Genomic DNA, 17,059 nt, shown 5'->3' on the forward strand with positions numbered 1-17,059 from the left:
GTCCTGGTTTGGGCTTGTTCTAGTCCTGGTTTGGTCTCTCGTTCTAGTCCTAGTTTGGTCTCGTTCTAGTCCTAGTTTGGGCTTGTTCTAGTCCTGGTTTGGTCTCTCGTTCTAGTCCTGGTTTGGGCTTGTTTTAGTCCTGGTTTGGGCTTGTTCTAGTCCTGGTTTGGGCTCTCGTTCTAGTCCTGGTTTGGGCTTGTTCTAGTCCTGGTTTGGGCTTGTTCTAGTCCTGGTTTGGTCTCTTTAGCAGTGGTGGATGAAGTACAAAATTACTGTTTATATGCCCATTTTTCCCCAGTTGGACAATTTTGGTGTGGTTTATAATGTTACTTCCTGGTTGGACATGAGCAGATGATGTGACAGAAGTAAAGGTATCTCTGTAAACTGTTCCCTAGCAACCATGATGTAAACAAGGACCAAAAGCCATATAAAAAGGAATAGTACCCGATGCCACTATCATTTTGTTAAATCATTGTTTAAACGTCACAAACTGCAACTTGACAAACCCTAACCCACAAATATTTACCAAAGGTTCTCTCCCACCAGTAGCAAAGAAACTACTGAAGTAAAAGTATGACATGAAAACATCTACTCAAGTAAAAGTATTTCTGACAGATGACGTGTTAAAAACAACCTCTCAGCCATTTCAGGCACTCTCAAACAGTAAAGAAAATATTAACGTTTAAGTTATGTTTAAAAAAAAAAAAAAAAAAAAAAAAGAGTAGAAAGAACAGCTACCTGCTCTCAGATGTAGTTAAAAGTATCCACTGTAAAATGTACAAAAGTAAAGTGACGATTTTACTGCTCTTTGTTACTTTCCACCACTGCATTCTTGTCCTGGTTTAGTCATGATCGCTAGTCCAGGTTTAGTCCAATTTAGTCCAGTTTAGCTTCTGTTTAGCTCCAGGTTTAGTCCAGTTTAGCTCCAGTTAAGCTCCAGTTTTGCCGCGTGTACCTGAATCTGAACCGCGAGCCCAGCCTGGAGAAGTCGCTGCGGTTTGCCTTGCCGTTTCCAGGTTGGCGTAGCCGAAAAAAGGCGTGGCTTTCCACCGCGCATTTCCACAAGCTCTTGCAGCTTTTGGCGCTGGCCAGCTGAAATACGAACGTGTGCTCCTGCTCTCGCCCCTGCACACAGACGAAACATGAACGGTGAGCTACACAGGCCAGACAGGAGCGTTTGTGAACACATGAACGTAAACTACAAACCTGATCGTCATCTTCCACGACAACCAGCGTGAGGCGGCTCTTCTTGAAGTCCAGACGAGTGATTTTTGGCCTGTTACACACATCGACTTTGTTTAAATGCTGTTGCACTTAAGGCGGACTGGCACAGACATACTTTAACGCCTTAAAAGTAGCTGTATTTTTGATAAGTAATTATGCTTTCACGATTGAAATGTCTTGTCTAATGGCAAAAGGGGGAGCGAAGCCGTTAGAAATGGCTTATTGACATTTAGCCGCAGCATGACATTTAGCCACATGACACTAACTTATAGATTCTTCACAGTAAAGGCGCTAAACGTTTCAATAGTTTTAGCGTTTAGTTATTAATAATAAGTATGGAACCAAAATAAGTTTGTTTTTATCATTCCTCTCACTTTCACGTAACCTGGAACCATGGTCATTTTAAGTGTGGGATAATTAAATTGGCTTCAAAGTGAAAAACTAGCTCAGTACTCAAAAAAATAAAACTGTCTGGCACAAACTAAAACCACAGTCCTTATTCTATTTTTTTTTTTTAACTTATTTAACTATTGCAATTACACTAGAAGCTTTTGTTTTCATTTTGCTCTACAGGAGCCACCTCTTTCACAGTATACCTCTCATCTTTTAAATCAAAAAGCTAAAAATAGATTTCAGCCACTTGCCAAAAGAACAGGCCAATTTTGTTGGAGCCTTCAAATACCAAAATGCCAGTTGGAGTGAGACCTAGTGCATATTCCCCGCCATCTCGGCCCTGAAAAACAGTATGGTAAATCGGCATCAGAAAAAAGGTTTGTTGCCATTGTCAGAGAACAAAAACTAAAAAATCACAAAAGGTGATAGGGCGCAACATGTAACAACAACAATTATAGCAAAATATAAAAAACAAGGTTCACTAAATAAGATACTTTGACTGAATATCTACAGTTTAGTCGGATACAGTGCAAAAACGAGCTGTGCAAATGGACAAGTTGTTGACATGATTATTAAGAAGTTTTCACGGGTCCAACGGCAACTACACCAGTATATGACTTCAATAAAAGACAGATTATCAATATTATTTGGGTTAAGTGTGTGTATCCCATGCAGACGTTGGTGATAATCCTGCTTGAGTAATATATTTTAGTGTGACAGTAGTCTTACTTGACTAAAAGCGTTGGTTCCTCAAGTGATAAAAGCTTTATTGTTGACAAAACTAAACTGTTTTCCTGCACCGCTCTAGTAGATATGGTTTAATTAGGCAAAATGTATCAGTTTGTCCTTTGAAAACACCAGATTCTGTTTGTTAATATTACATGTTTTGTTCAGAATGTCCTCCAAATAATGATTTACTCTTAATTTCTTGGACCACTACTTCTACGTGAGTAATAATAATATAGCAGTAACGTTACTCTTACTTTAATGCACATTTGATCATATGTTTAGACGAGAGGGAACTATCCTTATTTTCTTTTTGTTTGTGTTTGTGCTGTGCAAATAATTAGCATGAATCAATACAAACACTAACCACGTATTAAGTTGTGCTATTTACTTATTGCAGCTCAATTTTTATTTCCAAACATTTATTTAGAGAAGTGTTTAACGGGTTAATTGTGCTTTGGGGGGTTTTGTCCGTAAGAGTTCATTTGCAAAAACAGATAAGTTAAAAAGTCATTGGTGGCATGCAGTTTACTCGTAAAAAAAAAGCCAAATGTATTTAATTGCAATCAAAATATTATTCAATCCCCATTTAATAAAATCTATTATTTTAGTTGCCAATATCTGCAGAAGATGATAGTTTTTCATTACAAACGTTCATTGTAATACTTTCTATTCATGCGTTTCAGATTGTTGTTTATAAATGTCTTTTTTTTTTAATAAACAAAAAAAGAAAACAAAACCAGGGAGTGAAGGGTAAAAACATAAAATACAAAATAAAAGAGCAGCTCAAAGAAAATAAAACATCTATAAGTGTCATTTTTAATACTTTTTAGCCTTCAAAAGATCCAATATTTTGCTGTGATCAGTGTAAATGTTTCCTCGCTCTGAAGCCCATGGATGGATATATCACTTCAGTATTTGTTGTGTCTGAAATAGACGCTCACACACCTTGACAAAGTGCATGTCAACGCCGTAGAGCTCCAGCCACTTGCATTTGTTGAGGAAGGAGATTTCTGCTTGTGACGGGCTTTTTCCCCTGTGTGTGAAAAGCAGGAAAGAAACTCATCACTTCTGTGTCAGCTCCAAGTGTCAGCGCCACAAAGGAAGTCATTTCAGAACAAGGACTGAGCAGGTGAGTCACGGCCAACTCACTAGAAGAAATAATAGACCCATGAGAGACTCTTGACAGAATATAAATCTGGATTTAAAATTCATTTATGAAGGGTGGATTATTCGACTTGTTTTAAGATCTGTCTGGTTGGTACAGACAATATTTTGCCAATCAAACTGAAATGTGATATAATGTGTCTCGTATTCTTGTAAATGTATTAGTTGAGCTTTGATTATCAAACAAATGGTCACAAAAGTCCAGAAATATCACCTTCTACACATAACACATAACGCATAACTAATGTTCATTTTTATTTCTAATTAGCTCACTTTCTGGCATTTTTTACTATAAACGATTGAATTGAATGAATTAGTTATTTCAAATGAATGAGTTAATTTATTTCAAAAAATATAAACTTTAATTCACAAATCATGTCACAACATCATGAGATTTTGTACATTAATTGTTGCAAATCTCCAAAACAAGGTTCACAATATTATATATGTTTCAATATATTGCCCACCTCTACTGGGTGATTTGTTTTATTTATTTATTGAAATGAAAAGGTTCACAATGTCACTTTTGTGTCTCCAGACACTTTCAAAACAGGAATATAATGCTAGTACGGAAAAACAGACAAATAACTCCAGGCACTCTTCATAGTCATTATTAAAAGCCTTTATTTATACATGGCTTTTTTTTAATAACCTGGATTTGCTCAGGCTTTTGCTTTGTCTGAAATGTAACCACAGTATGATTAAACGTATCCATCAGTGGAGAGGCAAGTCATAGTAAGAATGTGCATTTGTCATGGTATTGAGCGATAAAAACACACGAAATACATCTAATGCCATACTGTGGGACAACAAGATGAAGTAAAGTATTTTAAAAACGCAAGAACTATAATAACTATAAAACTTAATTCACCTCAATAAAGCATGAACAAAGACTTAAAGGTTGAATGGACGATTTCTTTGACACAAATCTGAGTCTTAGTTCCTCGTGGCGTGGACTGCCGATTAGTCCTGCCACGTATCAATCATAAAACGCACCTACCGCTCACCTGCAGCCGCGTGCGGTTCGTCCCACGTTTCCACGTGTCTAAGCGCATGGATCTATCATAATATAGTTCCCTCAGTGTACGGGACAAAATGAAGACGGAGAAAGACAGTTTGAGCTGACTCATAAGAGACTGAAATCTACGGGAGACGAGAGATGCGATGCGCTCCGTCGCGCTAATAAACAAACGCACGTGTGTGTTGTATCAGTCCACACGGGGGAGTGCGCATGCGCACTTCCACCTGCGTTCTCAAATCGCCGAAAAATCGTCCATTGCACCTTTAAGGCAAGACTCTGCCGGTGAATAGGAAAAAAAATCTTAATTTTAGATTATCTGAAACTTTTTATGTAGATTATTTACATACAAGTTTCTCATCGTGTAATATTTTCATGTAAAAATAAGGACTTTTATGTGTAAAAAACGGCCAAAATTGCACATATTCGGGACATATTAATCTGAAACATGGAAAAAGCCGGGTTTATCTCATTTTACTCCTTCACTTTATCTTGTGTTCTCTCTGGTAGGGCCCGGTTGTGTTTTGTTGATATGTTTTCACCCTCTCTTTTGTTGTTGTTGTTGTTTGATGTCAGGTTACATTTGGGCTCCGCAGTTCTTTGCACTGTGGACATTTTGCAAAGGGTCGTCTGGTGTGGCTCGGCATATGTGAACGTAATCCCAAAACTGGAGCAGGGCAATGAGTCTGCAGTTGGGTTCAACACTGGCCACAATCAATCAAGACCTGCAGGGATTAATCTGATAATCCTTCACACAGAGCAGCTCGAGCGAGGCCGAGCCGAGGGGCTGTGAAATTTAGACAACCTCATCAGCACATGAGCCGGACGCAGAGAGAAAACACACCGACCCAGAATGTACTCAAGCCGCGAGGACAGGATAATACGCACAAGTGTGACGTACGCTTGTCAAAATAATATATACTCTTTATTTTAGTCAAGTATTCATCCTGAAGAGACATAAATAGGACAAAGTTGGATATTTTCATTATTTTGTGTAAATTTAGTTTAGATAATCAAAATAAATGGAAATGAAAGTTATGTTGAAGGTATAAATGAAGGTATAAGGTGATATTTCTGAACTTTCGTGATTAATCTTACAGACATTTCACATTTGTCTGATATTTACACCTCGGCGTTTTAACAAATTTCTGTTAGATTGAAATCACTACCGTATTTTCCGGACTATAAGTCGCACCTTTTGTCATAGTTTAGGCCGGGGTGCGACTTATACTTATATTTATACTTATATACTTATACTCCGGAGCGACTTAGATGTGATAGTATTTGTTATTTTCACACTTGCAACTGCATTTCATACTCCAGTGCAACTTATATATGTTTTTTTGTTCTCTATTACGCATTTGTTGGCGACTTATAGTCCGGAAAATATGGTAATCTGAATATCATTATCTGCATAGAATTTTTTCGTCAATTTAAGTTTATTGCATGAAAAAAAGTGATGTGATGTGAAATATTACCATTGCTACTAAAAGTACTGGAGACGTTGTTTTCTTGTTTTGGCCCTTCCTTATGTCCACAAACCGATACAAAAACTTGAATTTTAGATCACTGTTGTTTATTAAAGGTGAAAAATACAACTACAGAGGACCTCAGAGCCTCTTTGACTGCTTACTACATTGCTCGATTAACGTTTTCATCTTTCCTCTACTTGCTTTTGCTTGGCCTCGTCCGCCTGTTTGCTATGGTGATAGAAGATCCTTAGAAGTGCTCTCCATTCATACTTTAACCCCAGTGAAAGAGATTTATCTGTAAAATAATGCCCAGCCCTACCATCAGAAAGGCTTATTTCTCTCGCCGTGAAGGCTTTTTACCTGAGATCCAGCCACCTGCTGAAGATGTCTGCCTCCATGGCCTCGCTCTGTTTAGGGGTGAAACGAAACTCAGAAACCAACATGGGCGAATGCTCCAGAGGGTCGCAGTCTCCAAGCTCACCTGTGACAAAAAACAAACAAAATCATTTTATTTACTGAGAGACAAAGGTGTGGGAGACAAAGCAGAAAAACAAACAGAACAGTGGAATTATTTAACACAGATGTTCAGGGAATCATTTATGCGTATTGAAAAAAACAACAACAACCTGACTTTATAACGAAAAGTACAGAAAAGTCAACATGCCACTTCATGAATAAAATATAGTACACAGTGGTTTTAAAAATGCATGAGTCTGCTAGTGTATAAAAAAAACAACAACTGCACACCATTAAGTTGCTTTGCGTTACATCTCATTTACAGATAGTCAATGTTTGTGGCTTCGTTACACATGATACTCACTTTGTAAACAATATGCCCCCAGCTCCACGGCGACGTCGTACGGACATTTTAATCTGGAAACAGAACAAACTTGAGTGTTTACAAAGCATTATCCTCTCATAACGGCCTGCCTCAGCACCGACAAAACAAATGTGAGAGGCCAAAACTGTGACAGCGTGTGTCAGGGAGGAGCGGAGCAACCCTTTTCTAAAATAGGCAGCCCTGATCTGAGCTTTATAATAAGACTGGACTCAGGGGAGGCATGGCCCAGATAGAGAAAGAACCAGCGGAGAGGGAGAGTGTCAGCGGAGTCAAAACAGCAGAACAAAGACAACTTACACATCCCAGCTTTAGGCACTAGTGTGGATTTTATTAAAGCTGTCCATATGAGGTAAGATATAGTGCTAATGTTCATATGCACACCAGAAAACTGATGATTATCTGATTTCTGGAGTTATCAGATTATTGAAATGTCATACAAACAGCACCATTTAAAGTGAGTAATCTGATTTATTTGTGATTGCTCAGACCTGTGCAAAAAAATATGCAAAAATGTGGCAACGACAAAGAGAGAAATGTTAAAGATAGAAAGGGTTATTTTTAAATTAATTGTACTCTTTCAAATCCAAGTTGCCCTAAAACAGTCACCAGGAGTTTTCTCTTGGAATGTAAACACACACCAGAAAAATCTGATCTAAATATTGGTTAACACATTTTCATGCCATTCTTGGAAGGAAATGTTGCATACTGAAAGAGCATTTTGGATGATTTTGGACATCAAAGCAGTTCCAGGAGAACAAAATAATACCTCACAATTTCAGCAGAAGGAACTAAGTGTTTTAACCCTTGAAATTAAGATTCAACACCGACATTCCACTTTAAAACAATGTATTTAAGATGTAAAACTCTAACAATGGTGGTGATTGATGGATACATGTGGAATGTACTTTTGGCTGCAAAAAAAAAAGGCACCAAAAAAAAAAAAAAAATTAATGATGGGATTCACGGACCGGAGGAATTGACTTTTGAATTGGAACAAATGAGACGGATACTACAGGAGACCAAACTGTGACAAACTGATTTTGTTCTTATTATTGTGTCATAATAATAATGATGATAATTTGGGACTGACTAAATGTGTGATTACTCAAACATACTTAAAACAATGTGTTAAATAAAGTATCTGGTTAACGGTATTAAAGGTTTATTCAATTATGTGTGTTTTATTGCTAGACAAAATCCTGTAAAAACATTCTTACTGCGATAAAACTTCGCAGATCTGACCCGTAACTCGGCCTTGAGGCGTCTTCTGCTTGTCTTTCCTGAGATAGATAAGTTTAATGCTGTACTGTGGAACATTCTGGGCGATAACACGTCACGCAGCTGTCGGAGGTTCTATTTTGAATGCAAATGGCCCGGATCAGAATTTGATTGCGCGTTCACAAAAGAACCCAAACAAACCGGATTATCCAGGAAAAACTGAAATCAAAAGTGCATTGTGAAGGCTCCATAAAAGGCTGCTGCGACTGGGCACTGCACATATAATTCATCACGCATTTGTTTCATGTCAATGCGGCCACAGGGAGCTTTTAGCTAATTAATTGCTCCTGTGCTGTGCTGTTAATCCCGTCTTCCCCATTTCACCCACCTCCTTCCCTCCCTCACCGCTCACCTCCATCCACCACACACCCCTTTGCCCCTCCCTCACACCTCCATCACCTCACCCCTCTCATTACCCTTACATCACGTCGTCCTAGCAGAGTTGCCAAGTTCGCTTCTTTATAGCCACTTTGGCCTTCTATTTTTGGAAAGTCGCTTGCAAATTTTCAAGAGTTACTGGTTTGCGTTTTTTTGGCTCGTTCCTGAGCGGCATAAAACTGGCATGTCATAAAATTGGTGATTTTTAGCCTTTATTCAAGCCCGTTTCATGACAATAGACCCAGTAAGGACTGAAATGCAGCCTGTTAACAGTTAATTCATGGTTTAAACATTTGTCATTTGTGTTAGAGATATGTTCATCTTATTAGCAATTGTTCACACAACGTTAAACTAATTGCTTTATTAATTTACTTATTTTGAGAGGGTTGGGGTCGCATGTATTGGGCTTTTTTTTCCCCCAAAGGCTTGTTATCTTGAAAATCTGGCAGCCCTGAATGAAGAAGAGGTTCCTAACTTCTTCAACAATTTTGAGTTGATCACGATTCATGTACACTTAGTATCTTTGTTTTGTCTTAAAGTCTGCTTCGTCTGAAAGTTTGCAACTCACTATAACTGGTTAAAACGACCTAACGCTCACTCAAAATCTTGCCCAGGCTGAACCAACAGGACGTGTGGGCAGGAAAAAGCATCTTCTTATGCTGCGCTCACAGTTCACACTCAGCTTTTCTTTTTTTTTTTTTACCCCATATCTGATTTTTTTGGGATGGCGGTCCAGATTACAAATAAAATGTGACTCAAATCAGTTTCCATGTGTGAACTCAACATCCCTGAAGTGTCTGATGTGGAGAAGAAAACGGGAAAGAACCGGGAGTCGTGCTGTTGTCACATATCAGGTGTCTTTGTCACACTTTAGACCAGTTCTGTTTAAAACGTCACTTTTTTTGCACTTTCCAGCTTTGATGTTGTTGTCTGGCGGGCCTTTGAAGGTTGAATCTGTTTAACTCCTGTCTTTTCTAATTAAAAAAAGTAGCTCCTGATTTATTTAAGCGCGAGAAGTAAGATTATTGTGATCTATGCAATCATTATGCAAAAGATCACAATCAAATCAGATTTAACACTACATAATAAGTGGCCTGGGTCTCATAAAAAAAATAAACCTGCAGCGTGAACGTAGCCTTTGTTTGAGCATAGAGCACTGAGAAATTGTGAATCACAGGAATGAGGTCAGGATTCCATATTGCCCAGTCCTAGTCTACACTATAAAGGCAGCAGATTAAACCAGATCTGAACTAGGGCTAAACTCAGGCTAAAGGTGTGAGCAGTCTGTAAACCAGACCCAAACTAGGTGTAAGCTAGGACTAATGAAGCATCAATCCTTCCGAACCTCTTCCTTCCTCCTTTCTGACTCCTTTCCTCCATCCTTCCTCTTCTCTCTCATCCAGGCTCCTACTATGACACACAACTGTCATCATCTGTACTAAATGTACTGCATCACACACATCAGAAAGCACATCAGTGAAGCAACAAAGACTAAAGATATCAATAGCCTACATTAGGGCGGTCTGGGGGTCCGAGTCATGTTTCCTGCTTTTTGGGGCATTTTTACAGGTTTCCTCTCCACAGATGTGACCTGTAACTGGCCCTGAGGGGCTACACTATTCTCCATGGCGATATCATAAGCCATAAAGCACATTCAAGGGGTCCGCTCTATGGAGATAAGGACCTCCACCTTTAAAATGAGAACCTTTCACGATAAAACAGCTTAAAGTTTCTTTCATAACTTTGGGGGACAATATTAATTAATTTAATCGATCGCAATCTAAAGCATGTCTTCCTCTGCTGCTGTTCTGTCCTCTTTTCCCTTCTCATTTGAATAACCAACACTAACGTTTAGTTAGGCTCAGGTATCACTCCGCTCGGCCACCTCTTCACGTTTACCTTAACATCCAGCACAAAAGGGTGAGGTTACACAGCATTGTACAGAGCCGAAAGTTTACAATAGATGTGGAGGGTAGAAGCCTATGGGACAATCTGCTGATGAAGATGTTTTGACTTGTTTTTTTACGGTTGATGACTTTGTACTTGATTTTCCTTTAAAAACTTTACTTAAAAACTTTACTAACGTATTCCCAGCATCCAAACTCTTCACCGCGTTCACCCGAGTTTAGAAGCGCTTTTCACAACTTTCAGAGGCAGCGTGTTGCCGTTCCACGCCACTTCTAACAATAACAACAACAACAACAACTAGCACCAGCATAACTTAGTTCGAACTGTATTTTTGATGAAGACAGCACACAGCGATCTCATTTTGACCTCAAGAGCTGCTTTTACAATATATTTGTACTCAGGGCAAAACACCTTTTTACTCAACTACATGGACAAAATTGGGTACATCCACTATAATAACTGGTTTAGATTAAACTAAAACTGCCAAGTTAAACTGTGCAGATCTTTTAATAAAGAGCTGCCTTATAGTATGTATTCTTTTCACTCCTATTTTAAGTTAATTCAAAGTTAAAAATGAAAAGTAGGCCTATGTATTTTAAACCTGCCTCCAAAACATCTTCTTTTGATCAACATTAAACAAAAAGATTGAAAGAACATTTTTAATACATGTTTATTTTTTCCCCTTGGCTTTAATTTTTTATCTAAGAAAGTAAAAGGTTTTTTTTTTTTATCATTTAAGCATTATATGGTGGTGATATAATTAATAATCGTCAGTAAGACCCTTTGATTATTGTAATGCGTTTGTAGAATCAGTTGCTGTAAAACAATGCTTAGACTCAACATTTGGGAAGTTTCTGTTCAGATTTCTGTTGGCAAATAGTTCTTCCTCCATAGAATATAATAGTCACCGCCTGGATCTGAGATTTAAACATCACAGTGACGAACTCATGACCTACGAGTCCTTAAGGCTACAGGGGAGGGCGAGGCAGCTTGTTTGTCTGTTTGTTGTGGACTCACGGCCGTTTCGGGTGTGGTCTCTCTGTGGCTTGCTTGTATGTAAATATGACCTTGCCTTGATTTGTGTATTCAAAAAACCTTAAGAGTGCGTACAGAACGACAAAGATCCTTACTTGCCCGACAGGATGTCTTGTCGAAGCTGCAACACAAAGAGATATCTGTAAAAGAAGAAGCACGACAAACAAACGATGAGTGTAATGAATAATTCATGTACCTATATGTTTGTATATGTTCCAAGACAATTAAACCAACTCCAGGATTGGACTAGGACTAAACCAGGTCTAAAAGTGTCTAAACCGGGACAAATAGTCTAAACCAGTTGGAATAAAGCTGGTCTGATTTAACCAGGATCACGTCAGCTCTCAATAAAGTCTAGACCAGGACTGAACCAGGTCTAAACTGGGTTTGAATTAAGACTAAAGCAGCAAGCTGGATTAAACCAGGTCTAAACTAGGACTATACCAGGTCCAAGCTAAGTCTAAACTAGGACTAAAGCAGCAACATTACCAAAGCAGGTTTAAACTAGGACTAAAGCAACAAGCTGGACTAAACCAGGTCTAAACTAGGACTAAAGCAGCAAGCTGGACCAAACCAGGTCTAAACTAGGACTAAAGCAGCAAGCTGGACTAAACCAGGTCTAAACAAGGACTAAAGCAGCAAGCTGGACTAAACCAGGTCTAAACTAGGACTAAAGCAGCAAGCTGGACTAAACCAGGTCTAAACTAGGACTAAAGCAGCAAGCTGGACTAAACCAGGTCTAAACAAGGACTAAAGCAGCAAGCTGGACTAAACCAGGTCTAAACTAGGACTAAAGCAGCAAGCTGGACTAAACCAGGTCTAAACTAGGACTAAAGCAGCAAGCTGGACTAAACCAGGTCTAAACAAGGACTAAAGCAGCAAGCTGGACTAAACCAGGTCTAAACTAGGACTAAAGCAGCAAGCTGGACTAAACCAGGTCTAAACAAGGACTAAAGCAGCAAGCTGGACTAAACCAGGTCTAAACTAGGACTAAAGCAGCAAGCTGGACCAAACCAGGTCTAAACTAGGACTAAAGCAGCAAGCTGGACTAAACCAGGTCTAAACAAGGACTAAAGCAACAAGCTGGACTAAACCAGGTCTAAACTGGGTTTGAATTAAGACTAAAGCAGCAAGCTGGATTAAACCAGGTCTAAACTAGGACTATACCAGGTCCAAGCTAAGTCTAAACTAGGACTAAAGCAGCAACATTACCAAAGCAGGTTTAAACTAGGACTAAAGCAACAAGCTGGACTAAACCAGGTCTAAACTAGGACTAAAGCAGCAAGCTGGACCAAACCAGGTCTAAACTAGGACTAAAGCAGCAAGCTGGACTAAACCAGGTCTAAACAAGGACTAAAGCAGCAAGCTGGACTAAACCAGGTCTAAACTAGGACTAAAGCAGCAAGCTGGACTAAACCAGGTCTAAACTAGGACTAAAGCAGCAAGCTGGACTAAACCAGGTCTAAACAAGGACTAAAGCAGCAAGCTGGACTAAACCAGGTCTAAACTAGGACTAAAGCAGCAAGCTGGACTAAACCAGGTCTAAACTAGGACTAAAGCAGCAAGCTGGACTAAACCAGGTCTAAACAAGGACTAAAGCAGCAAGCTGGACTAAACCAGGTCTAAACTAGGACTAAAGCAGCAAGCTGGACTAAACCAGGTCTAAACAAGGACTAAAGCAGCAAGCTGGACTAAACCAGGTCTAAACTAGGACTAAAGCAGCAAGCTGGACCAAACCAGGTCTAAACTAGGACTAAAGCAGCAAGCTGGACTAAACCAGGTCTAAACAAGGACTAAAGCAACAAGCTGGACTAAACCAGGTCTAAACAAGGACTAAAGCAACAAGCTGGACTAAACCAGGTCTAAACTAGGACTGAAGCAAGAAGCTGGACTAAACCAGGTCTAAACTAGGACTAAAGCAACAAGCTGGACTGAACCAGGTCTAAACAAGGACTAAAGCAGCAAGCTGGACTAAACCAGCTCTAAAATAGTGGTAACCTGGACTAAAATGCATCTTAACCAGGACTTAGACATGTCCTTACATGTCCTAAAAGTGGTCTAAACTAGGACCTAACCAGGCCAAAACGTTAAAACTAAATCAGGCTTATATTCGAACTAAACCAAAACCCCAAAAGATCCTCAGAAGAAGTCCCATTTACAACCGACTGATTTCCGGACGGATAAACAAGACAGAATCGTACATCTTCGTCATTGCCTCTGAACTAACGAGCTCTGTGTCCATTTGGCCTTGATTTGATTGTGCCCAGAGCAGCAGAGTAATTAGCCCTTTCTCCCCTTTGGACCAGCCTCCAGAGAACAGAGTGTGCACTGCAAATATGCACTATCCACACGCATTTAATCACTTAATTTATCACATGAATCTGGACTCATTTTGATCAGTCATTTGGTTTGTATGGATAGAGATTTGAGGATTTGTTTCAAGGTAATTCTAAGTGGATTCAATATGTTAAGGTCGTCAAAAAAAAGAAACAATAAAGATACTCAGAGCCTAATCAATATTAAACCATTATCAAAACTAAACAAAACTAAATATTTTTTTATGAAAATTGTGGTATTGGAATCAGTATTGAGCCTTTTCCTTAGTATCAAAATTGTGCCTGACATTTTAGCATTTTGACAGGACTTAGCATCGAGTTCTTAAATGTAATGCAATATCAACCTGCTGCAAAACAGGTTTTAATTGAGTCAGTCCGAGTCGTTTAATGTTTTCCTGTTAATAAATGAATGAAAGTTGATGATATAAATACTTTAAATCAGGTCAACGAACCAAACAAATCTAAGCTCGTCAAAACTACTCACTTGATACTGTGAGTTCAATCCATTTTCACTCATGTAGAAATCCAGTTTGGCAGTGCGACTTTTACCTTGTGAATTCCTCTCGCAGGTTATTGGGCTCCGACGAGTAGAACTTGACTCTGAAGAAGAGTCTGTAAGGAGGGCCGTCTGCCAAGGAGAGGTCAGGAGTTAGAATCACATAGCGCTGGTAAATTGTCTTCTTTTATCAGGGCCTGTAAATCCGTCCGTCTCTTTGATTCAATTCATCACTGTCAGCCGGGGAACAAACACCACTTCACACTTATCCCCGCCTCTTTCCCTGCTGCTCCAAGAAAAACCTTTAGTTCATGTTCAACAGACGGAAAGCTTTGGCCAATGACCATCTTGGAACTCTAACGGAGATCTATTTACTTGTGATCCAGGCTCCATTTTCAATCGATCGATCTCTATATAGAAGAGCCTGGTCACAACTTCCTCTGCTGCGTCTCAGGGTAATCCGAGCCGTGCAATCAGGTTTGTTTATATCCGTGACTCATGTGAAACGACAGAATCAAACTGCTCTCACTTCAGATTAACAGTGTTTGGTCCTTCATTCATTGAATATACATAAATATTCCCCTATTTTCCTTTGTAAGCAGCCATATTTGTTTGAGATCAAAACCGATAACCAGACTCGCGTGTTTATAAAGTATTGGAGGAGTTTGTATTCGTGACTAAAATGCCCACATATTCTCTCTTTTCTACAATTTTGTATTGTGGAAAAACTAATGAAGGCATTGAACTTTGTGCAAGTTTTTGTTATATGAAAAAAGGTTGAGTAATTACAGAGATATCAACCATAAATCATTTGACATTTTAACAACAAACAGGTCCACTTCACTTAATTTTCAGATGGAGAGCAAAGGGTAATATCAAAGTATAGGATGTACTGTTTCTGGCCCAAAGGCTTATTCGACTGGACAGCTGTAGCACGAATAACAAGAACATGAAAAGCTTTGTTTTCAATCTAGTAGCCTTGCACCTAGTGATGTGTGTATACCTACAGTATTTATGAACAACCTTGAACGTATGGTGGTGCCCGGTGGTCGAGTGGTTAAGGCACAGCACACATATGCCAGGCTCCAAGTGCAACCGGACGCAGTGTTTTCCGACAATTTACTGCATGTCTTCCCCTGTCTCTCTTATACCATTTCACCCTGTTCTCTCCTGTCTAATAAAGCCTATGGGCAACAAAATTTAAAAAAAGGGGGAAAAAAGAACAACCTTGAATGTGCAACGCCTTTAATCACTACACCACAGGCGCACGTGGAGATACCATCTTTTTTAAATGTATCTAAACTGAAAATCCGCAACCTCTGAAAAGAACTTCACCGACTCAACATTAATCTTGAGACATGACTCATATGGCCATTTTTGCCACAATTATGAAACAAATATTAAACCTTAGTTAATTTGTGCTGACGGAGAAGACCTTGAACTTTGTGCCAGTTTCCGTTTCACGTGAACCAGCCCAGTATTTACAGAGATATCGACGGTTCACCAGGTCAAAATGATGACAGAAAATTCCCCCTCTGCATTCTTACCTGCTGTCCACTTCAGGTTCAAACTAAAGAATGACATCATGTGAACATACCCTATTGAGTGGAGCAGGTTGAGTGCACACTTTCACCCTCTCCTTGCGCTCTCTTGAACCGTTCACTTTCCTTTGAGCAAACAAAAAGCAGTGGCTCCCGGGCTGCCGCTAATCACCATGTCAACATTTGATAATGGGCCACCTGCTCCCACCCTCACCTGCTCCCAACGCCACGCAACGCACGTAAAACCAAACAGCGGGGAAATACTTGCCTCTGATTTGTTTCTTTATGAGTTTGGACATATCGAGCCAGTGCTGCAAGGGGAGAAATAGGGAGAAGAGAGTAGGTTATTAAATACAAAATGAGGAGATTACACTGGTAGTATTGCTCAGGTGTGTGGAGCACTCACCGAGACCTGGTCCGAGTCCATGAACTGCAGTCCGAAGTAGTCCGTCTCAACCAGGTCTATGTGATACATGATTTGATCGAAGAGGTCTTGGCCTTTGGATTTACTCTGAAACATGAAAACAGTATTTGTGACATAATAGAACTATGACCAAAAATTCAATCAAGACTTTTTTTCCCGCCTCATAGAGATTGCAATTTTGTATTCAATTTGATAACGTCAAGAAATAAAATGGCTTTCAGAATGAATTTCCTGAATATAAACAATACATTAAATCATTGCAATACAGTCTATGGCACAAATAGTAGTCAAATTTGATTTCTTCGACCAAAGTTGGAACTCCAAACAGACAGAAGATTGTCTGGGAACCTGATTAAAACAACACATTTACATTTGGATTAACCCTACATGTCAGAACAGAAACCAGCCAACTCCATAACAGGCTTAAGTGGATCTTGGTCGTTATACTTTAGCTGTAAAGTTTTATTCCTGACAAAGCTCCCTGCTTATTTTTTTAATCTTATGAGCCACATGTGGTGAACAAGAAAAGATGAGACTGTGGAATCCTTCTTTTGTCCAGGAGTGGTCAATGATGATACAACGGCAAGGCAACTGAAGCTTTTTACACAAATAAAACAACACAAAACATATTCATTAGCTTGGTTTATGGAGTAGATTTGTAGATCAACTTTCAGGACCAGAACCATCACCAATTACAGATAAGTTTAACCCATTCAACACCAAGATAAACTCTAACTAAACAAGAGCTAATAGGCAATGTCTGAACCAGGACTAAACCAGGACTACTATGGTCTAAATTAGGACTACCATGGTCTAAATTAG

At 39.3% G+C, this 17,059-nt stretch overlaps 1 protein-coding gene across 1 annotated transcript in view; it reads right to left on the bottom strand.

Annotated features, from left to right (window-relative positions):
• Positions 1 to 17,059, bottom strand: part of epb41l4b (erythrocyte membrane protein band 4.1 like 4B) — a 44,054-nt gene that overhangs the window by 20,132 nt on the left and 6,863 nt on the right. Inside the window, exons 2-11 of the mRNA XM_072460686.1 lie at positions 16,220 to 16,324; positions 16,082 to 16,124; positions 14,326 to 14,404; positions 11,536 to 11,580; positions 6,821 to 6,873; positions 6,361 to 6,481; positions 3,292 to 3,379; positions 1,869 to 1,957; positions 1,207 to 1,276; positions 956 to 1,125 (exon numbers count right to left, since the gene is read on the bottom strand). Coding sequence (XP_072316787.1) covers positions 956 to 1,125; positions 1,207 to 1,276; positions 1,869 to 1,957; positions 3,292 to 3,379; positions 6,361 to 6,481; positions 6,821 to 6,873; positions 11,536 to 11,580; positions 14,326 to 14,404; positions 16,082 to 16,124; positions 16,220 to 16,324 — 863 coding nt within the window. The remainder of the gene's footprint in view (positions 1 to 955; positions 1,126 to 1,206; positions 1,277 to 1,868; positions 1,958 to 3,291; positions 3,380 to 6,360; positions 6,482 to 6,820; positions 6,874 to 11,535; positions 11,581 to 14,325; positions 14,405 to 16,081; positions 16,125 to 16,219; positions 16,325 to 17,059) is intronic.

This window comes from Eucyclogobius newberryi, unplaced genomic scaffold (assembly GCF_026437365.1).
Source record: "Eucyclogobius newberryi isolate DKJ021-1_F unplaced genomic scaffold, fEucNew1.0.hap1 SCAF_3, whole genome shotgun sequence".
NCBI lineage: Eukaryota > Metazoa > Chordata > Actinopteri > Gobiiformes > Gobiidae > Eucyclogobius > Eucyclogobius newberryi.